Genomic DNA, 23,268 nt, shown 5'->3' on the forward strand with positions numbered 1-23,268 from the left:
CTGTCAGTTTATCGCGTTAATTAGATTAATTAATTACACAGCTAATTATCGCGTTATGAAAATTAACTCAAAATGTATTTCCATTTTTTTTTCTTTTTTTTATAATCTTTTTTTTGTATCTCATTCATTCCATATAAATGTAGAATACACATTTACAGACTTTTTTTTTAATATGGTCTATGAATCTATGAATCTCAGGGAATGTATTCCCAGTGTCAGAAATACTGTGGGCTAGATCCACAAAGAATGGATTGCACGGTGCAAGTTGCACCCTTACAATTCACTATGAATTGAAAATGGAGGACCCTGATGTAAACAAGACGAAAGTCTTTCTCTGGTCTGCATCCCCTTAACAATTGTGTGTATTGAGCCGTACTGTATTGTACCCATTCTGCAATCTGTTAATAACATTTTCATTCAATCAATCAATCTGGGCGGTGATTGATTGAATGAACATTTTATTTTGAGTAAATTGTAATGAACCAAATGAGAATATCAATACATTTTTTTTTATCTTTGACTGTGAATAACACCATGCTCAAATTGACCAGACCTGAGAAATCTAAGCAAATTAATAGATGGAAGATGATTAAACAGAAGGTTTGTAGATTACAGTACAGTACTGAATTCTGCCATCCGGACACATGCAATTTTATATATGATTATAGAATATCAGGCATAAAATGGTTATGCGATTAAAATGCGATTAATTAGATTAATTAATTACAAATCCTGTAATTAATTAGATACATTTTTTTAATCGCCTGACAGCACTAATTTATACGCCACTTTGCGAAGGCTATCTCGGCCTGTGGCTTTCTATTTCTCGAACAAATCATATACTGTTTATAAGATCTATTCTCTAGTGTTCCAACGAAACCTCAATCAACAAAATCCGTCCATAGATTCTGGCTGTACAGGACGAAATGTAAGGTGGCATAGTCAGTCACTTATATAGCCATATTTTTCACAGCCAGACATGGAGCAAATCACGCCATGTTGCGAAGGCTATCTCGGCCTGTAGCTTTATATTTCTCGAACCAATCATATACTGTTATAAGATCTATTCTCTAGTGTTCCAACGAAACCTCAATCAACTAAATCCGTCCATAGATTCTGGCTGCGTGTAGCTTTATGCCAAGCAAGCAGTGCAAAAACTTACCGTAGTGGCATGCAGTAATGCGCCTTTCATTTTCCGCCGCCCAGCGCCCAGGTCGCGCGGAAATAGGCTGTCTATTGCCATTCTCTTTGACAAACTTTAACCTTAACCAGCTCCTTAACAACGCCTAAACTTAACCGTTCTAACCTTAACCAACTCCGAAACAATGCCTAACCTTAACCATAGAAATTATATTGCCATTCTCTTTGACAAACTCTAACCTTAACCAGCTCCTTAACAGCGCCTAAACTTAACCGTTCTAACCTTAACCAACTCCGAAACAATGCCTAACCTTAACCGGCGAAAGAATACACGTTAAAAAAAAATCACGTTAAAAAATATTTTCGATGGGATTCGAACTCACCAGCAAACAAGCCATAGGATCCACAGCCATGTGTCCTTGCCAATTGAGCTAGTGCCAGATAGTGAATAAGAGGCGGTGACTTATATATATTGAGCTCCAACCAAGGCGGGATCTCATGCGCATGCGCGGGCACCTCGCGCGAGCACGCCGGCGCACGCACGCACCTGAGCGAGCACGCCGCCGCCGGTGCACGCACGGTAGCATTTGTCTGAAAAGAAGGGCGCTTTACCGCACTAGCGTGCGGTGACGAATGCGGAAGCATTTTTGCACTGCTTGCTTGGCATTAACGTACAGGCATTCTGCGTGTACAGGACGAAATGTAAGGGAGCGTCCTTATTGCATAATTACTGTACTACTACTGTAACTTGTCCCGCAACACCCCTCTTGACAATTTAGGCACTGTGCCAGTGAAGATATTTTATAATTGACGAATATTTTGAGGGAGCAAGTTGCATTTAATGTTTAGTTAGGATAATATAACCTCAGCATTATCCTCCAGAATAAACATTTCATTGGCCTGCTTCCAGGGTCTATACTCCTCAATGTCTCCGGATGATTTCGGTCTCAATTAAATAAAAAAGGTGATATTCTCCTTCGAAATATTCTTTCACAGGCACGCCTGCGTCTGGCAACAATTACTGCTGCCATGATCACCTGTGACGCTGGCAGTGACACTGGCATGATGCCTCTTTATAGTGATTAGGGATCGGTTCTTATTTACCACCATGTCTGTGAAGACGGTTGGTGCGTCGCGTTAACTGGTCGGTGCAATTGACGCCGGCCTTTCTACCAAGCAGATTCCGACGAGGCTGATTTACATAGAAAGGGGACATGTTCCGCCCATATTACCTCATTTAAATACGCGCCAATTGCACCGGATGCAATGCTGACGGAACGCATGAGCCACCTCATTTCACCCGTTGCGCGTTCTCTGTGGATACCAAACAGAGTTTTAGAGCGATATGCACTGGCTTTCCGTCAGAAAAAGCCGCGCAAACCTTTGTGGATCCCGCCCACAGTATCCTACAGTCAGAATAATAGTTATGCTCCCTCTTCATCCATTCATCAGTTTGGTCTCCGTATTTCACATTTATGGAATGAAAATAATCAAAATCATTCATTCAACCATTCAATCTCATGTCACAGGTATTGTGCGTCTAGCCGGAGGGACGAGATCTAGGGGTAGAGTGGAAGTGAAGCAAGAGGGCGCCTGGGGAACCGTGTGTGATGATAACTTTGACAATAATGACGGCAAGGTCATCTGTAGGATGTTGGGGTTCCAACAAGCCGCTTCAGTCTTCACTGCAGCCTTACCTGGTAAGGATACTTTAGATCAGGGGCTCCAACAAGCCACTTCAGTCTTCACTGCACACACACGCACGCACGCACGCACGCACGCACGCACGCACGCACGCACGCACGCACGCACGCACGCACGCACACACACACACACACACACACACACACACACACACACACACACACACACACACACACACACACACACACACACACACACACACACACACACACACACACATGAAAAAGTTATTAAAAAAAGTCTGTTCAAATGTCCTGAACAGGTCCCATCCACCTCCAAGGTCTGAGGCCCCACTTGTATTAGGTGCAGCAATATAAAAGCAGTGCATACAGTGCAGACATGGAATGAGTATAAAAATAGACAATAAAATAAACTTACATGAGCATAATATTAGCATAAAATAGAAATAGTAAAATAGTGCAATAGTGCACTGCAATAAAAAAAATCTCATCTACAGTCACACACAGTCTGGATGCAATGAGTCCAACCAGCAGAGTGTATTAAAAGGCTACAGTGAAGAGCTACGTTTTTAGCTTACTTTTGAACATATTTAGTCTCAACCTCTTATTGTTTACAGCTGAAAAACCTACGTAGTAAAGAGATATGAAAATTTAACCAACCATATGCCTTTTTTAAAACATGAAAAGTTCAGTCTCTCATCTCTTCAATCCATTCACCAACAGTCGGTGAGTCCGGTTAATATCCCTGAGAGCGCGGAAGTCTTACGGTCTGCCCACATGTACACCTCTCTGTCAGGTGGTAACCAGGGGCGTTTTTTGGGTTAGAAAACATTGGGGGCTTCAGCCCGGGGGGGGTGGAGGGGCCCCCCCCCCTTTTTTTTCTTTTTTTAAACACAGAAATACGCAATTTTAGAGTAATTAGAGATGAATACTGAATAACTAGAATCATTAGAGGTTCTCAAAGTGAGGTCCATGTCCATGAGAGGGATCTGGGCAGTCCCCATAGAAAATTCAAAGTTAACAGGACCAAATCATCAGTTTCTTATTTATTTATTTAACCTTTATTTAACCAGATAAAACATTGATCTGGTCCAAGAGGCCCCAACAGGAGTACAAATATACATATATACACATATATATATAATATATATACATATACTGTACATACATACACACATATATACCAATAACAAAATAAAAACACAGTCAAGAATCATACACATAAGCAAATAAACAAACAAACAAACATATGCACAGCCTATGTACAAAAGAAATAAACAGTTAATCTCTAGTCTTTACAGTTTTCTTCAAATGCATAAACACGCAAATCAAAAGTATTACACAATTATCAAAACCTTACACTCAAGGAGCAAAACATAGGCCCAGATTTGCACCCCTATAAGCACAATGTCAGCCTCACACTTTTTGCATATTTTCATCAGTCTCTACAGCATTGGCACATTCTCTGCGTACTTCACTTACAGTACTCTAATCACTGAGAAGTAGAATTGCTAAATGTGTTTTAGGTTAAGCACAGCAGTGTGTGTAACTGGTTCAAACAGAATTAAGTCATATGAAACGTGTGTTTCATATGGTAACAAAATGTAGTTTTTATAAATTAGTGTATGGTTTTGACAAGTGTTTAATTTAGCAAAGGGTCTGAGGTGTTCTGATAATTGTGTGTGGTTGTGCTAATTGTGTGTTTTGAAACACCGGGCCTCGTTTTCAAAATCATGCTTAAGCAATCGAAAAAAAACTGTATTGTGTGTTTCATTATATACATATTCCCAGTCGTCGACAGAATGCTGCAAGAGCTTGAGAGCAGGTTCTCATGAGTTGGAGAATAACTTATGAGAGGCATACAGGCATGTTATCCAGCCTCAGACCAGTTTCTCTCAGTGGAATTGCTGCAACCCCTCGCCACACATTACAATATCCAACTATTGCCAGAGGAGATCACAGTTGCAAAGTGTTTCCTGGTCAGGACAGGCAGAGATGCAGTCCATACTATCCTACTAAGTGTCTTTTCCCTCCTGGATGATAATAATAATAATAATAATAATAATAATAATAATAATAATAATAATAATAATAATAATAATAATAATAATAATAATAATAATAATAATAATAATAATAATAATAATAATAATAATAATAATAATAATAATAATAATAATAATAATAATAATAATAATAATAATAATAATAATAATAATAATAATAATAATTGTAACTGAGGGGTACAATTCCCTGACTGTATTGATAAGTATGGTATTATTAAACCACTACCTCTTGTACTTTAACTTCTGGCCATCCAGTACATGATATAGATATGATGAACACTTTCCCACCTGATGAAACGAAGTCCACACAAATGTACAAATCGAATATTTTATATAGCAAAGGGTATATACAACGTTCACTTGATGACATTTATGATTTGAAATGCACTTGTATGGCAAATGAGTATTCGTAGGTAAATCAACATTGAATGTCCAATCTCTGGTTACGCAGGGAGTAAGTATACAACCCGGTTCTTTAGGGAACTATAGCGATGGTACTTAAATGATTATAGCTGGATACACTAAGGGGGGGGGGGGGGGGGGTCCCGCTGGTTGTAAGACAGTAGGAGGGGGGGTTAGAAGAGCCGCTGGCGGTATCCCATCTGGCCGACGATTTCTTGGGAGAATTCAGAGTCCTGAACACGATGCCCACAGAACCTCGGTCCGCAGATGAATACAGCTGGACCCTCTGGTGGACGGTAGCTGCCGGTCCACAAAGGAGAGACGTGAGGCGACCTCACTGGTGTAGAATATATATTCGGTTTAATCTGATCCTTCACAACAGCCGCCCCCTAATTAGTCCCACCTAATTAGCTAAGCAGAGACAGATTAACCGCACTGTCTACCACTCAAGGTCCGCTGTAAGGTCAGTCAACTCACAAAGTCATGGGGTCATGGTCATCATCGATAGTATCTGGGAGTCGGGGCAGTTCTATTAGCCTCGCCACGGGTCGTGTGTAAGTTCGCCCTTGGACGAGTACTTCAGCTGCTCGGACCTTGCCATCGGCACCGGTGATCACTTTGCTTACGCGGCCAGCCGGCCACATAGCTCTGGGTAGTGACTGGTCGATAATCATGACGACTGTTCCTTCTGTCAAATTGTCTCTCTCTTTTACCCACTTCTGGCGGGTCTGTAGAGACGGTAGGTAGTGGAGTAGGAAGCTGCTCCAAAACTTGTCAGCTAGTACTTGACTGTACCTCCACATTCTTCGGCCGTTCGCTTCTTCAGGCCTGTACATTGTCTGGGGTAGCGCGGGGTCCAGCCGCCCCATTAAGAGTGTGTTGGGGGTGACTGGGTCGACATCTGCTACATCACTGGAGACGTAACCGAGGGGTTTTGAGTTCAATACTCCCTCGATCTCCGTGAGGACTGTCATTAGGACTTCCTCCGCCACAGTCTGGGCCCCAAGCACGGCGTACAGGGCTGTCTTTATAGAACGTACTTCTCGTTCCCACCGAAGTGGGGTGCGTTCGGGGGATTAAACTGGAAGTCAATCTGGGATGGAGCTAGGTGGGTCTTAAGTTCTGGGCCCATAGCTTGGAAGCTCTCTCTCAGCTCTCTTTCTCCGCCTTTGAAGTTTGTCCCGTGATCAGACAACAATGTAGACGGTTTTCCTTTCCGTGATGTGAATCTTCGGAAGGCCATAAGGAATGAGTCTGTGCTCATGGTCGGAAGGAGCTCGATATGTATCGCTCTGGTGGTCATGCATTTGAATACAATACCCCACCGCTTCTCGGTTCCTCTTCCTCTCTTTATATACAACGGGCCAAAACAGTCCATGCCTGTGGAGTGGAATGGCTTGTCGCCGAGTCGGAGGCGACAGGGGGGTAAGTCAGCCATCCGTGGTATGCTGGGCTGCGCGCGCCACTTTCGGCAGTCTAGACAGGTTCGCTGGAAGCGTCGCACCGCTTCTCTTCCTTGAAGTATCCAATAGCGACGTCTGATCTCCGCGAAGACTCTCTCTGCTCCTGCGTGGTGTACATCCTCGTCGTATTTCTTTATGATCAGCTCTGTGACCTTGTGTCGGCTGTTCAAGACCATCGGGTACTTAATGTCATCCGGTAGATCGGGGGCTCTCCGCAGGCGACCACCCCACCCACTCTGATGAGATTATGGGCGTCACTCTCGGGTGCCAGGTGGAGCAGTCTGCTGTCTGATGGGACGGGCTTTCCTCCCTGTAGACAGTCTAGCTCATCGGGGAACGAGTCTCTCTGGGCTCGTTGTAGTAGAAGAAGTTCTGCTTCTTCGTAGTCAGCTGCTGAAATGTCAGTGGTGGACTGAATCTCTGGGTGGTGCCACAGGAATGTCTTTTGCTGCGCACTCTCTAGGGTAATGCAGTCATCTATGTTGGGGTCTGTGGAGGCGACTGTGCTCAGTCCACAGAACATAGGTTTCTTGTTCTCAGCCTCCTCGTTACTTGCTTCCCGTGGGGTGGGCGTAGGCCACTCTTCTTCCGGGAGCTTGAGGAATTCTGGTCCGTCACTGTAGATGTTGCGACGGGTGAGGTCATCCAGAGACATTCCCCGGGTGATGACATCAGCTGGGTTGTGTTTGGTGTCCACATACCGCCAGCTCGCTGCTTCTGTTAACTCTTGAATCTCGGTGACTCTGACTCCCACGAAGACTTTGTATCTGCATGAATCAGACTTGATCCATGTGAGTACTGTCGTGGAATCTGACCACAAGATTGTTCTGTGCACCGGAATGGTGAGTTCACGTTGGATTAACGTGGCTAGATGCGCTCCTGCTAGGGCTGCGCAGAGCTCTAGACGCAGGATGAAAGCAGTGTGTATCTTTCCTCCCTTCTCTTGGGCACGCAAGTAGGCCACCGATCCATAGGCTACTTCGGAGGCGTCGCTGAAGACGTGTAGATCAATCTTGCATGTCTCTGGCCTCACTGTGGATGGGAAGTAGCTGCGGCGTATATTGACGCCTGGGAGTGAGCGGAGTTCCGTCTCCCACTCTCTCCATGTTGAGGCAAGGTGTGCGGGTATGGGGTCGTCCTAGCCCTGGTCCTTGTCCCATAGTGCTCGTACAATCATCTTTGCCCTGGTGGTGTAAGGTAGAATACATCCCAACGGGTCATATTGTCTGGCGAGTGTTCTGTACACACTCCGTCTGGTGGTCGGTGTCGCCGTCGACCTTCCCTGCTCTGGAGTCAGGGGTTTGTGTCTATAGTGGAGCGAGTCTGTTTTGAAGCGCCAGACTAGTCCTAGTGTCATTTCTTGGGCTTCTCCTGGGATGGTCGCCATCCAGGTCTCGCTGCTGGCAGCCTTGTCCGCGGGGGAGAGGCTGCGCAATACGTGCGGGTCACTGCTGGCCCACTGCCTGAGATCAAAGCCGCCTTTTGTTGTCCACGTAGAAACTGTTCTTCACACTGTGTCGGACCTCTTCATCTGCTGCTGGGTCCTCTGCGACGTGTTTCTGTAGTGCAAATGTAGCACAGCACGGGCTGCATGTGGTTCCGAAGGGGAGTACTTCCCACTGGTAGATGGCTGGGTTCTCATCTCCGATCCTCTCTCTCCATAGGAACCGCAGCAGGGGCTTGTCCTCCTCCACTAGTCTCACCTGCAGGAACATCCCTTTGATATCCCTGCTGATAGCCACCTTGTCCTGGCGGAAGCGCAGTAGCACGCCTAGTAGGGAGGGGCCGAGTGTGGGGCCGGGCAAGAGCTCTTTATTCAGATTTTGGGATCCGATCTGGTAGCTGCAGTTAAACACAATGCGATCCTTGCCGTTGTGGTGGACCTTGTGATGCGGCACGTACCATGATTCGGTCGTCTGATCGGCCTCTTTAATGTCAATCTTTGTCACGTGTCCCGCTGTGATTAGCTTCTCAATCTCAGCGCGGTACACACCCTCTTGAGCGGGGTCTTTGGCTAGGCGCCGCTCCGTGTTCAATAGATAGCGCTACGTGGCGTCTTTCTTTGCGTGAAAGGTGGGCATTCCCTCTCGCCTCAGGAGTGGAGTTGCGTATCTCATCACTCCGCCGACTGTGACTCTCTTTGTCCCTTGCTCGAGTAGGTTGATGGCGTAAATGTCTTCTTTAGAACGAATATCTTTCTTTTCGTTCTTAAAGGGCATTGTCTCTAGTGTCCATAGCCTCTCGACATGCTGCAGGAGAGTGGTGTCTTCTTCTGTCGTTCTGGAGTGGAGGCAGCTAGTGGCTGCTGTTCGGTTGAGAGATTTAGCGAGGGGGCCTTGTAGTGTCCACCCTAGGCGGGTCTCGACTGCTGCAGGACAGCCTCGGGGTCCTGTATGGACCCGGTCAATCGGGACTATGAGTTCTGCATGGTCGGAGCCTATCAGCAGGGTCGGGGTAGCGCCGTCTATGAGCGGGATAGGTAGTTGACGCAGGTGCACATATTTATCCATCAACTTGGCGATAGGGTAGGTGTACTGCGATAGTCCTATTTCTTGGCTGGTGAAAGCATTTGTAATCCTATACCGTCGCTCTGGCTGCCCGTTTGCTGCGATAGTGAAGGAGACATTCTCGCCCTTTATCGTCTTTAAATCTCTTCTTATTGTCCGAATCGTCATTTGGTTCTCGCTCCCCCGCAGTCCCAGCTGGGCCGCAGCGGACGCGAGCAGAAGGGTCTTCTCTGACCCGTCATCAAGGACGGCGTAAGTGTCCATGACTTTATCTTGGTAGCTCAATGTCACACGGACTACCTTTAAGAGCACTTGGGCGCCGCTGCTGCTGGCGGGGTCAATGTACATGACACTTGCCTTGGTGCTGCTCGATGGTGCAGGTGAAGGCCGTCTTCTGTTACTGTCGTGTAGTATATCTAGATGGGCTCCGTCGCACCGACTGCACCTTTTCTTTAGGCGGCATTCGGCTGCCATGTGACTGCGCGCACATCGGTAACAGCGCCTGTTGGACTTTATCCATTGACTCACTTCTTCTGCATTCATCTTTGTGAACAGGTCACATTGTGACAGCCAGTGTTCTTTCTCACAGTAGGGGCACACCATCTTCCACTTCTCTTTTCTCGAGGGGGTACTGTGGCTCTTACTGCTCGGTACTGACTCTGATTGGTGCATGACAGTCACCGATCTTCTTCCATCATTTATTCTCCTGGGTCCCTCTCTGGAGCTTGGCGTGCTCCGCCCGAACGTATCCAGTCGTAAGCTGCTGACTTCTCTCGCCAGGAAGTCGGCTAGATCAAGGAGGGATGGTTCGGGGCCGTTAGGATCCCGGTAGTCCCTCTGCCGCCTAAAACGCTCTTGTCTTGCGGGTGGCAGCTTCTCCAAAATCCTCTCGACGTTAGAGTTGGCGTATAGCTCATGCATGCCCTTTTCCCGTTGCGCTCCCAGCATCCCTACCAGGGACTGCACTTTGATTGACAGGTCGTCTAATGAGCGATTGTCTGTTGCTGGGGGTAGGCGATCAATATGCCTTATCTCTTGGATTACGTAATCCCATATACGTCCATATCTCTGGTCCAGCGCTGCTAGGGCCGCGGTGTATGGGGTCGTAGAGGTGGCATAGGCTAGCGCTATATTGTGCGCTCGCGTTACTTTCAGGTGCTTCAGTAATATTGCATACTTGTGGCGTTCATCAGCGACATCCACCATCATTGTCTCTAAGCACATCCGGAGCTCCGTGTACTGTGCTCGATTCTCATAGGTGAAGTCTGGAAACGACGGCGTGGCAATGTATGACGCCGTGGATGGCTGATACATCGGCGAGCGTTGGGGGAGAGACCTCCTAGGCGAGTCCCCTCTTGCGCTTCTCTGTGGGCTGGTACCGACAGGGTACCATGGCCCGCTGGTCCAGGTGCTATTCCTCGGGGCTGGTCGTGCGTCGTGCTCACCCGTGAATAGAGTCGGGGGTCTGTAGCGCAGCGCCGCGGGGGTATAGCCTGGGCTGTACTGGACCTCCTGGTCCGGTGGAGTACTGTGCTGTCGTCGGGCTTGGTTCTCCTCCTCTCCCTCTTCTTCCTCTATCAGGTCTTCCAGATCCTGTAGTCGTTTATTTAGCTTCTCCGCAGTGTATGCCGCTCCTTCCTTGTAGCTGGGTCTCGCTTGGACCGGTCTGGGAAGGGGGTCTGCGGGGGGTATAGGCTTGGTCTGTTGGTCAAGTTCAGGGTCGCTTGCTCGATTAGGAGACGCTGCCCTTGACTGTTGTCTCGACGAGTTCCTTGAACCCCTGGCGGAGGGAGAGGGTGTTGCCTTGAGGATCAGCTGCTCCATTAGCTGCGCTTGTAACTTGTCGCGCTCGGCTTGTAGTCTGTCGCGCTCGGCTTCGCGCTGGATGAGAGCGAGTTCGCGCTCTGCGTCTCTTTGGGCACCGGCAGCGGCACGCTGGGTGTCTGCTCGGTCTCTTGCCATATTCTCTTCCGTCTGGAGGCGTCTCATCTCCAGGCGTATGCGCTCTTCTTCGCTCCGTTGTTGCGCTTGGAGTTGTTCGCGCTCGCTAAGCGTCTGTGCTTGGAGTCGATCGCGTTCACCCTGAAGTCGATCGCGTTCGGTAGAGGCTGTCAGGCTGACGAGGAACGCCTGTTGTAGCATCCTCTCCGCTTCGCTGGGGGAAGGCGGTTGTGGAGGTGAGCCGCTCCTGGGTGTACTCGTTGGGGAGTCCTGGAGCTCTATTTCCTCTGCGGTCTCCTCCTCTTCTTCCGTGCAGAGTTCTCTCTCTGTAGGGTTGTCTTCCTCCCGGGGCTGGTCGGGGACTACTTATTTGGTATTGGCGGGGGGTAAAGGCATGTCAGCTCCCTCCTGGTCCCCACGTGAGCTTGGTCAGTTACATTAGAACCTACTAGGGCCTCTGTGGTCGGGGAAACCTGGTCGTTAAGGTCAGACATAATTTCACTTTCTACTTTTACTGCGTTTACCGTTTGTCGAAGGCTAGGTAGTTGACTGACAGCGTAATCCTCTAAGTACTGAGGTGGCTGTCGTCTGCGCTGCGGGCGTTCTACGTTAGGAGGACCGTTTCGTGGAGTGTTCATCATAGGCCATTTTAATATTAATAACACTATATTAATATTACACTAGTTACCATCCGGCTCGAAGGACCAATTGTAACTGAGGGGTACAATTCCCTGACTGTATTGATAAGTATGGTATTATTAAACCACTACCTCTTGTACTTTAACGTCTGGCCATCCAGTACATGATATAGATATGATGAACACTTTCCCACCTGATGAAACGAAGTCCACACAAATGTACAAATCGAATATTTTATATAGCAAAGGGTATATACAACGTTCACTTGATGACATTTATGATTTGAAATGCACTTGTATGGCAAATGAGTATTCGTAGGTAAATCAACATTGAATGTCCAATCTCTGGTTACGCAGGGAGTAAGTATACAACCCGGTTCTTTAGGGAACTATAGCGATGGTACTTAAATGATTATAGCTGGATACACTAAGGGGGGGGGGGGGGGGGTCCCGCTGGTTGTAAGACAGTAGGAGGGGGGGTTAGAAGAGCCGCTGGCGGTATCCCATCTGGCCGACGATTTCTTGGGAGAATTCAGAGTCCTGAACACGATGCCCACAGAACCTCGGTCCGCAGATGAATACAGCTGGACCCTCTGGTGGACGGTAGCTGCCGGTCCACAACGGAGAGACGTGAGGCGACCTCACTGGTGTAGAGCGCCGTCTCACCTGGACTCCTCTCCGGGGGGTAGTTCCAACACTCAGCAGTGTTGGCCGTTATCCATGGAATAATCAAAGCACCCAAAGCATGTAGATAATCCAAGCCGTGGAAGGCTCGCCGTCGTCCGGGTAAAGTAATCCAATGTACAGGTCCACTCGTCCTGGCCCGGAGCTCCTCGGATGCAAGCACCACAAGTGGTCTGCCCAGCCTGGTTAAGACTCCAGATAACGTCAGGAACGATGGGGGTGCTGCTCACTTTATAACTCTAACCGAACGATGCACCATACATAATAGACTATTATTAGCTTAATAGAAATACGTCCAACTCGACGGTATAGTGCCAAACTATGACAATTCAACTATTAATCCACACGATATCTCAATGCCTATTCTGAAGCCAAGTAGGCCATACTGCACCACACGTGCGTCGTGGGTGAGGCTTCGCGTCTGTTACTAGGTTGGAGGGTAAAGAACTAATGGACTAAAAGAAAGTTCTACTTTACTTGCGCCATATATATATGCGCTGTGAACAAATAGTACCATTCGTATTTCGCCAGACGTATTCCTACGCGGAACCGGGCTTGCCACGACATGTTGGTCGGCACGATTGAACTTGAACCTAGGGGTATGGCTGCTGGCGCCAGGTTCTCGTCCAATGGTAGAATGAAACTATTATGGGCTGTTTAGTAGACTAAAGGGATATTCAGTGCATATTGTACAAGGAATATACAGGGGATATCAAACGATATACAAATACTATTAAATATATATCCATAAATAAATATATATATTCGGTTTAATCTGATCCTTCACAACAATAATAATAATAATAATAATAATAATAATAATAATAATAATAATAATAATAATAATAATAATAATAATAATAATAATAATAATAATAATAATAATAATAATAATATTAATATTAATAATAATAATAATAATAATAATAATAATAATAATAATAATAATAATAATAATAATAATAATAATAATAATAATAATTATTATTATAATAATAATAATAATAATAATAATAATAATAATAATAATAATAATAATAATAATAATAATAATAATAATAATAATAATAATAATAATAATAATAATAAAATAAAATTATAAAATACAATTATAATAATAATAATAATAATAATAATAATAATAATAATAATAATAATAATAATAATAATAATAATAATAATAATAATAATAATAATAATAATATAATAATAATAATAATAATAATAATAATAATAATAATAATAATAATAATAATAATAATAATAATAATAATAATAATAATAATAATAATAATGCATTTGATTTATAAGGTGCCTTTCAGGACACTAAAAAAAAAGTCCACAAATTGGTAAATGAAAAAATTATAGGATCAAATGAAAACTACTTACTAAAATTGGATGTTTAAAAGTACTAAAAACCAACAAAAAATACCAAACACTAACAAACATTCAGCACAGACAATGGGGATGATGACATCTAAAAAAAAAAAAAAAAAAGGAAAAAAAAGGGAGAAAATGTAAAAAAAAAAAAAATTTGTTTTTTTAATGTCCGGGGCTAGGAGAAAAACATCCGGGGCTAAAGCACTGGAAGCCCAGGGCTAACGACGCCACTGGCCGACACCCCTCTCTCCCGTCCCCCCTGTTGAGGGCCCAGGTCTCCCTGTGGAGGACCCTGGTCTCCCTGTCAAGGGCCCTGGTCTCCCTGTTGAGGGCCCTGGTCTCCCTGTGGAGGGCCCTGGTCTCCCTGTCAAGGGCCCTGGTCTCCCTGTTGAGGGCCCTGGTCTCCCTGTGGAGGGCCCTGGTCTCCCTGTCAAGGGCCCTGGTCTCCCTGTTGAGGGCCCTGGTCTCCCTGTGGAGGGCCCTGGTCTCCCTGTCAAGGGCCCTGGTCTCCCTGTTGAGGGCCCTGGTCTCCCTGTGGAGGACCCTGGTCTCCCTGTCAAGGGCCCTGGTCTCCCTGTTGAGGGCCCTGGTCTCCCCGTTGAGGGCCCTGGTCTCCCCGTTGAGGGCCCTGGTCTCCCTGTGGAGGGCCCTGGTCTCCCTGTGGAGGGCCCTGGTCTCCCTGTCAAGGGCCCTGGTCTCCCTGTTGAGGGCCCTGGTCTCCCTGTGGAGGGCCCTGGTCTCCCTGTGGAGGGCCCAGGTCTCCCCGTTGAGGGCCCTGGTCTCCCTGTGGAGGGCCCTGGTCTCCCTGTCAAGGGCCCTGGTCTCCCTGTTGAGGGCCCTGGTCTCCCTGTGCAGGGCCCTGGTCTCCCTGTCAAGGGCCCTGGTCTCCCCGTTGAGGGCCCTGGTCTCCCTGTCGAAGGCCCAGGTCTCCCTGTCGAGGGCCCAGGTCTCCCCGTTGAGGGCCCAGGTCTCCCTGTTAAGGGCCCAGGTCTCCCTGTCGAGGGCCCAGGTCTTTATGTTGTTCCGTCTCGCACTCCTTCTTGTCCATGTTTCCCCCGGCTGCTCTAATATAACAAAGAAAAGAGAGAGATCTGCACCCTCTCCTTCATGTGTCAACCTTATTAAATCCAACCTTGGCACCAGATGGAAGATGGGGATCCTACCAACTGCTAAAATGTTAACTATGGCGTTTTATGACGACCCCTATTTATTGATATCCAGTCTATTATAAGACATTAATACATATCCAGAAAACCGATTTACAAAATGAATGGCAAGGTTTATTGCAATAGATGTAAAAGGTACAATTCCAACCCTTATTCAATTGCTATATTCCTGTCTGTATTCTGAGTGTAATGTACTGGAGATTAACCTGTCAACCGTGATAACAATACACACTATGATACCAGCACACACACACACACACACACACACACACACACACACACACACACACACACACACACACACACACACACACACACACACACACACACACACACACACACACACACACACACACACACACACACACACACACACACACACACACACACACACACACACACACACATACAACAACAGCAACAACACACATGCATGGATGTTACAGATTGAACACACACTCTACTGAGCTCTACTGACTCTCTACTGACCCTTTACTGACTCTCTACTGACTCTCTACTGACCGTCTACTGACTCTCTACTGACCCTCTGCTGACTCTCTGCTGACTCTCTACTGACTCTCTACTGACCCTCTGCTGACTCTCTACTGACTCTCTACTGACTCTCTACTGACTCTCTACTGACCCTCTTCTGACTCTCTACTGACCCTCTGCTGACTCTCTACTGACTCTCTACTGACCCTTTACTGACTCTCTGCTGACTCTCTACTGACTCTCTACTGACTCTCTACTGACTCTCTACTGACTCTCTGCTGACTCTCTGCTGACTCTCTACTGACTCTCTACTGACTCTCTACTGACTCTCTACTGACTCTCTACTGACTCTCTACTGACTCTCTGCTGACACTCTGCTGACTCTCTACTGACCCTCTACTGACTCTCTACTGACCCTTTACTGACTCTCTGCTGACTCTCTACTGACTCTCTACTGACTCTCTGCTGACTCTCTGCTGACTCTCTACTGACTCTCTACTGACTCTCTACTGACCCTCTACTGACTCTCTACTGACCCTCTACTGACTCTCTACTGACTCTCTACTGACTCTCTACTGACTCTCTACTGACCCTCTACTGACTCTCTACTGACTCTACTGACCCTCTACTGACTCTCTACTGACTCTCTACTGACCCTCTACTGACTCTCTACTGACTCTCTGCTGACTCTCTACTGACTCTCTACTGACTCTCTACTGACTCTCTGCTGACTCTCTACTGACTCTCTGCTGACTCTCTACTGACTCTCTACTGACCCTTTACTGACTCTCTACTGACCCTCTGCTGACTCTCTACTGACTCTCTACTGACCCTCTACTGACTCTCTACTGACTCTCTACTGACTCTACTGACTCTCTACTGACTCTCTACTGACTCTCTACTGACCCTCTACTGACTCTCTACTGACCCTCTACTGACTCTCTACTGATCCTCTACTGACCCTCTACTGACTCTCTACTGACTCTCTACTGACTCTACTGACTCTCTACTGACTCTCTACTGACCCTCTACTGACTCTCTACTGACCCTCTACTGACTCTCTACTGACTCTCTGCTGATCCTCTACTGACCCTCTACTGACTCTCTACTGACTCTCTACTGACCCTTTACTGACTCTCTACTGACTCTCTACTGACCCTCTACTGACTCTACTGACCCTTTACTGACCCTCTACTGACTCTCTACTGACTCTCTACTGACCCTCTACTGACCCTCTACTGACTCTCTACTGACCCTCTGCTGACTCTCTACTGACCCTCTACTGACTCTCTACTGACCCTCTACTGACCCTCTACTGACTCTCTACTGACTCTCTACTGACCCTCTACTGACCCTCTACTGACTCTCTACTGACCCTCTGCTGACCCTCTACTGACTCTCTACTGACCCTCTACTGACTCTCTACTGACTCTCTACTGACCCTCTACTGACCCTCTACTGACTCTCTACTGACCCTCTGCTGACTCTCTACTGACCCTCTACTGACTCTCTACTGACCCTCTACTGACCCTCTACTGACTCTCTACTGACCCTCTACTGACTCTCTACTGAGCTCTCTACTGACCCTCTACTGACTGCTGGAAAACAAATATTCATTAGCAAGAGAGAATATTGTTTAGAGAATATTGCCCCAGCTGTGATGCGCCCGCAGCCACGAGAGCGATGCTCGAGTGGCGTAGGAATCACAGAGTGTATTATTGCTTTTATACAGCAAGTTACACCGTCAGGAAAAATATAGGATGAATACAGACAATTCTAGGGTCTTTTATATTGGTTTCAGTGAACTTGGCGTAGAAAAATAGTTCCTAAAGATGTATCGTTGCTATGGAATTTCAAATGGAGTAGGCTATCAACCAGCTTGGCAACGCAAACAACTTACGTATTATTCTAATTTATACAACAGGTAGGTCCGACCACCTATTTACCAAGGTGGAACGCTGTTTTAATGTACGACCTAGGACCATTATTTTTATTATTATTATAAAAATCAAGCGAGAATGTACCCATTTAGATTCCAAATATGTAGTCAGTTCGTCTAAATGAGAATTTGCTCCAACGTTTTCGGAGATTGGGCGGCTGCGACAGGACTGGTTGATGCATGCCCAGTTTAACAATGTGAGGTTTGATTGATTGATTGAAAACTTTATTAACAGATTGCAGAATGGGTACAATACAGCACAGCTCAATACAAACAACTGCTAAGAGGATGAAGACCAGAAAAAGACCTTCGTCTTGTTTACATAAGGGTCCTCCATTTTCAATTCATCAAGAATGAACTACTAAGGTTAACTATCGTAATTGATCGTCCCGCTATATTCCTTTATCCGTAATTGATCAGTCTGCCCAGTTAGTAGCTAGATTAATATATTTAGTGAAAGTGTCAATAATCAAATAGTCTGGACAAAGCCATCGCTTTTATCCATCTGATTCAGATGACTCTAACAGACATTTTGAACCGCTCTTGGTCCATATATGGGCATAATGCATGCTGTGACGCGGGGGATTCCCCAATCTCCTCCGTAGAACAGACCGTCTCATTTAACAAGAGGCTTGTTTGAGATTCAAATAGCTCCTACAGGTACGTTAAATCAAACGTAACGTTGTCCGCGGAGTAGGTCATGTAATGTTTACAGTTTCCGTTTGATGAATGGCAGTTGAAACATTCTAAAACATTCTAAAGCCAGCGCAGTGGTATATTCATGGTGATTTAACCGTGAGTGTACTCACGGCTTAGAATGCTCTCGACCAATGTGTGGTCGGACCTACCTGTTGTATAAAATTTTATAAACATAATTTTAATTCAACATATTACTTTTTAAACATATTAAAAGACTGTTCCTGCATTTCTCACTACAAAAGCCAGACAGATACAAAACTAATACCTGATGGATCATTATGCACTCCCTCAGTTAAAAACACCACAGGCTTTAATCACAAGAAAACTATGACTCTTCAGTTAAAAACATCACAGGCTTTAATCACAAGACAACTATGACTCTTCAGTTAAAAACATCACAGGCTTTAATCACAAGACAACTATGACTCTTCAGTTAAAAACATCACAGGCTTTAATCACAAGACAACTATGACTCTTCAGTTAAAAACACCACAGGCTTTAATCAAAAGAAAACTATGACGCTTCAGTTAAAAACATCACAGGCTTTAATCACAAGACAACTATGACTCTTCAGTTAAAAACATCACAGGCTTTAATCACAAGACAACTATGACTCTTCAGTTAAAAACATCACAGGCTTTAATCACAAGACAACTATGACTCTTCAGTTAAAAACATCACAGGATTTAATCACAAGACAACTATGACTCTTCAGTTAAAAACATCACAGGCTTTAATCACAAGAAAACTATGACTCTTTAGTTAAAAACATCACAGGCTTTAATCACAAGAAAACTATGACTCTTCAGTTAAAAACATCACAGGCTTTAATCACAAGAAAACTATGACTCTTCAGTTAAAAACATCACAGGCTTTAATCACAAGAAAACTATGACTCTTCAGTTAAAAACATCACAGGATTTAATCACAAGACAACTATGACTCTTCAGTTACGGTAGAATGCTTAAACTCTCCAAACTCTCCAATACTCACTCCCCCCTCTCTTACCAAACACTCCAATACCCCCCCCCCCCAGAAACCAGGAAACCAAATACATTCTCAGTCACCGTTGGCTACACATATTTGATGTTTTAATACATTTAATTGTGCTTCTTCAGGGACTGGAAGAATCTGGCTTGATGAGGTAGAATGCACCGGCACAGAGACCAGTATCTTCGACTGCCCCGCGGACGGTGTTGGAATTCACGACTGTTCACATCAGGAGGACGCTGGAGTGCAATGTACCTAGAACTGACAGACAACAGGCCAGATGGGAAGACATGCTATTTGAATGTCAGATGCACACGCACGCACGCACGCACGCACGCACGCACGCACGCACGCACGCACGCACGCACACACACACACACACACACACACACACACACACACACACACATATGCAAAGTAAAAGATATGGTTTAATATATCTGAGAGGATATAAGCAGTGAAGTAACATTTGTGTATTTTTTATTGATTATTAATGGTTATTTAACATTATTATAGCATTATTCAGAATGGCTAGTTGGGAACAGACCACAGTTTGGCTTGACCTTTGTAACCTGATTAAGTTGACACACACACACACACACACACACACACACACACACACACACACACACACACACACACTCTACCTCACCCCCACCCAGGAACCAGTTTTGTTGTAAGCCTGATTAAGTTGGCAGACACACACACACGAAACTAAAACTAATTGAGGACCCACATACCGGTGGAACAAGATTACCCTCCACACAGGAGCCAGAATGAGTGAATTACCATGTTAATGTCTAGGACGAAAGTCAGCCTTTGTTTTCAAAGAAATGTATTGTAATTATGCTATGTGGACTAGTCGACTCCAGTACTAGGTACGGAGTCAGAAAGTGTTTAAATACCGAGCAGTCTCGACATTAAGAGACACACATGTCAGGAGACCCAGCTGGATGTGTCATTGAGAGACTTTGATATCATCTGAATGCTTTGGAAAACTACCTTGCTGCTGTTTGTCAATAAAACAAACTTTCACTCCCGGACCATTGCTCCACAAACCACTTGTTTCCAGCCTTTTTCTGCTCCTCCGAGCGGACACAGAATCAAGCGTGCCAAATTAAGTCACGTTAAAGTGGCGCCGAAAACCAGGGAACGACAAACCAGGGGAACCGAATCGACAGAGAATCAAGCAACTTTTGGACCTCGCCAGCAGAACTAAGTTATTTTCTTCAAACAACTGAGGAGGACATCGCTAGGAACAGAAGTTCTTTTCTTCAAACAACTGAGGAGGACATCGCTAGGAACAGAAGTAAATTTTCTTCAAACACTGAGAACCTCACTAAGTTTCTTTTCTTCTAAACAAGGAGGTGAGTAAACTGCAACATGTTAACAAAACGTGAAATTGTGTGCCACTGTCAGAACCGGGGGGAAATGACTGATTCGGGGAACAAAGTAACATGTTGGCAGACGCAACAAAGTTTACAGAGAATCACAGGATAAAAATAATCAATGTGACAATTATAATCTTACTATTGATAAAGAGAGAACATTGTGGTAAAATAGTGCCAGAGGTGGAAATGCGCGAACTCAGCGTTGGGGACGATGAGTTTTTTTATCAAGAGCGATTTGCATGATTCACTAGGAATAGATGTTTAAAAAACCACTAACTTGCCAAATCGTTTGAAATCCATGGTTGCGCCTGGGTGGGGAACGGAAAAAGGCCTGTTAGGAGGTGGGGTTCTCAAAGTTATGGTTACTGAATACTCTGAATAATATAGAATTATTTAATTGAAGTCCCGCATTGTAAAAAATTATAATCCTAGGTTGATTGGCTAGACCCCGCACTGATTAACAGGTAACGAAGTACAAATTATTACTAATAGGCTGAATTGACTAGAACCTGTGCTGTTAAAAAGTGGACAAAGACAAGTTATTATAAGAAAATAGATGTATGTATATGTATATTCAGAGTCCCAGAAACGATGACGTTGACATACTTGATAAGACGCATTTTAAAGCTCTGAGGAAAGAGAGAACAAATCCATGGAGCCTACATATATGTACTGAAGAAAGAGACGTCTTGCAAAAAACTTTTGACTATGAAATTGCACTTAATAAGTTAATAAGGCAGCGACATAACTAATGTGTTATGTGTAAAAACTGCACTCGATACGAGAAGACATTGAATGCACTATATCAGTGGTTCTCAAACTGTGGTATGCGTATCACTGGTGGTACTTGGTGGTACTGCTGGTGGTACTTAAAAGAAAAAGAAGAATATATATATTATAATAATAAATTTAAATAAATTGTGCAGTCAGGCCACTGAACTTAGAAGCAGGCCAGGCCAGTGTTTCTAGTTGTGGCGGCACGATAGTTATATAACCTAAGTGGGGAACAACCAGGAGATCACTGTGACAGAGAGTAATGTCACATTACTTTGATTTGAATGCAGTCTAAACAGTCATAAATCTTTTATTCAACTTCAGCCCTGATCATAACCATTTTTCTTTTTAGATTTTTTTGTAATGTCAGATAAAAAATTAAATACTCCCACTTTTCTGAAAAGAGTTGTTGTTAAATCTGACATTACAAAAATCCATCAAAATCTGTGTTGTTGCTAATCATTGACACATGCCTAGCCTGTAATAACCCCCCCCAGAAAAATTTACTTTGCATTTGATATATTGAAAATATTTTACTTTTTGTGTGTGTGTGTTTTTTTTTACAATAATTTGTGATGCCATCACACAAACTGGCATTTAAAGGGTTACAATTCGAAAATGTATTGAATATGTGTTTTTTTCTTCTTTTTTTACAATAATTTGTGATGCCCATCACAAACACTGGAATTTAAAGGGTAAAATTTCAAAGATTCCTGCACTAGAATGCAGGAAATTAAGTCTTTGTAACAAAATAATTCCTGGTGGGGGACCCCCACTTAGAAAGTGGCCTGACTGGGGCTATATTTCACACTATATTTCCCAGCCTGAATTATTTCCCCAGTCCGGCACAACAACATGCTGTGTGTGTGTGTGTGTGTGTGTGTGTGTGTGTGTGTGTGTGTGTGTGTGTGTGTGTGTGTGAGTGTGTGTGTGTGTGTGTGTGTGCGTGTGTGTGTGTGTGTGTGTGTGTGTGTGTGTGTGAGAGAGAGAGAGAATTAAGTACATTTGCTGAAATACAGTTGTTCTTAATTTTCTCACTTGCTATGTGAGAATGTTAGTTATTATGTTCTCAATGCCCCTTGCATTGTATGAGTTGTGTGGAAGAGTTTGCTAGTTCTAGTGCTACCCCTTTGTACATTGTGGCTGTGTCTGACAAAAGTTAACAATAAATAATGGTATTAGGGATACATTTGCCTCCTGCGTGAACTGTGTATAGCTGAATAGACTGTATTTTAACGTCGGCCATATCGTGGTACTTGGAGAGCCAGCTACGTTCTCAGGTGGTACTTGGTGTAAAAGGTTTGAGAACCACTGCACTATATTATAAAGGCGCTGTCCTTGTTACTGAGAAGAACTACGTGTTTTCAAAAACGTTCAAAACTATACTTAGAGGTACAAAAAGAGCATTTTAAGAACAGAATACATACGTACAGTACAATATAGTTTATATCCATTCACGTTAGAATAAGGATGTTATCGTATGATTTCATGTGATAAAAAAGCGTTTTAAGAAATCACAAAACAAACGTTTTTTACTTCCTGCCTTTTGAATGAATGGATAGTTTGAGTTGAATATCGACGTCTCTCATTGGCCTATGTGTGGTATGACTGTGAACAATGTGAACTCCCATTGGCTTAAACGAGTGGATGACATCAGCAGAATAGTTCCCACGTGAGAAGGGCACTAGTAGCTTTGACGGTAAAAACGCCAGTCTGTTTAAGGAACATTGGGCTGTACTGACTTAGCAGAGAAGATAAAACACGTTTGGATAATGTTGGACGAATGTTTTGTATGTATAGCCTGTGGGGGGGGGGGACTAAAGTATGATTTGAGCAGTATGAGCGCTGCGTGGTTATGCTTGCAAATGGAGTTGCTTCCGGGTGGGACGTCGGGGGACTTTATAGTGAATGGAGCAGTTGAATTTGAGCGTT

At 44.6% G+C, this 23,268-nt stretch overlaps 1 protein-coding gene across 1 annotated transcript in view; it reads left to right on the top strand.

Annotated features, from left to right (window-relative positions):
* LOC311228125 (uncharacterized protein) overlaps positions 1–20,133 on the top strand; it is a gene marked incomplete at its 5' end in the record, with an annotated part of 99,809 nt that extends 79,676 nt beyond the window's left edge. Inside the window, 2 exons of the mRNA XM_084314038.1 lie at positions 2,670–2,840; positions 19,300–20,133. Of these exons, the coding sequence (XP_084170164.1) occupies positions 2,670–2,840; positions 19,300–19,430 (302 nt within the window). The 3' untranslated portion in view covers positions 19,431–20,133. The remainder of the gene's footprint in view (positions 1–2,669; positions 2,841–19,299) is intronic.
* Positions 20,134–23,268: the final 3,135 nt, after the last annotated feature.

Source organism: Notolepis coatsorum (assembly GCF_963971535.1).
Source record: "Notolepis coatsorum genome assembly, chromosome: 5".
Lineage (NCBI taxonomy): Eukaryota > Metazoa > Chordata > Actinopteri > Aulopiformes > Paralepididae > Notolepis > Notolepis coatsorum.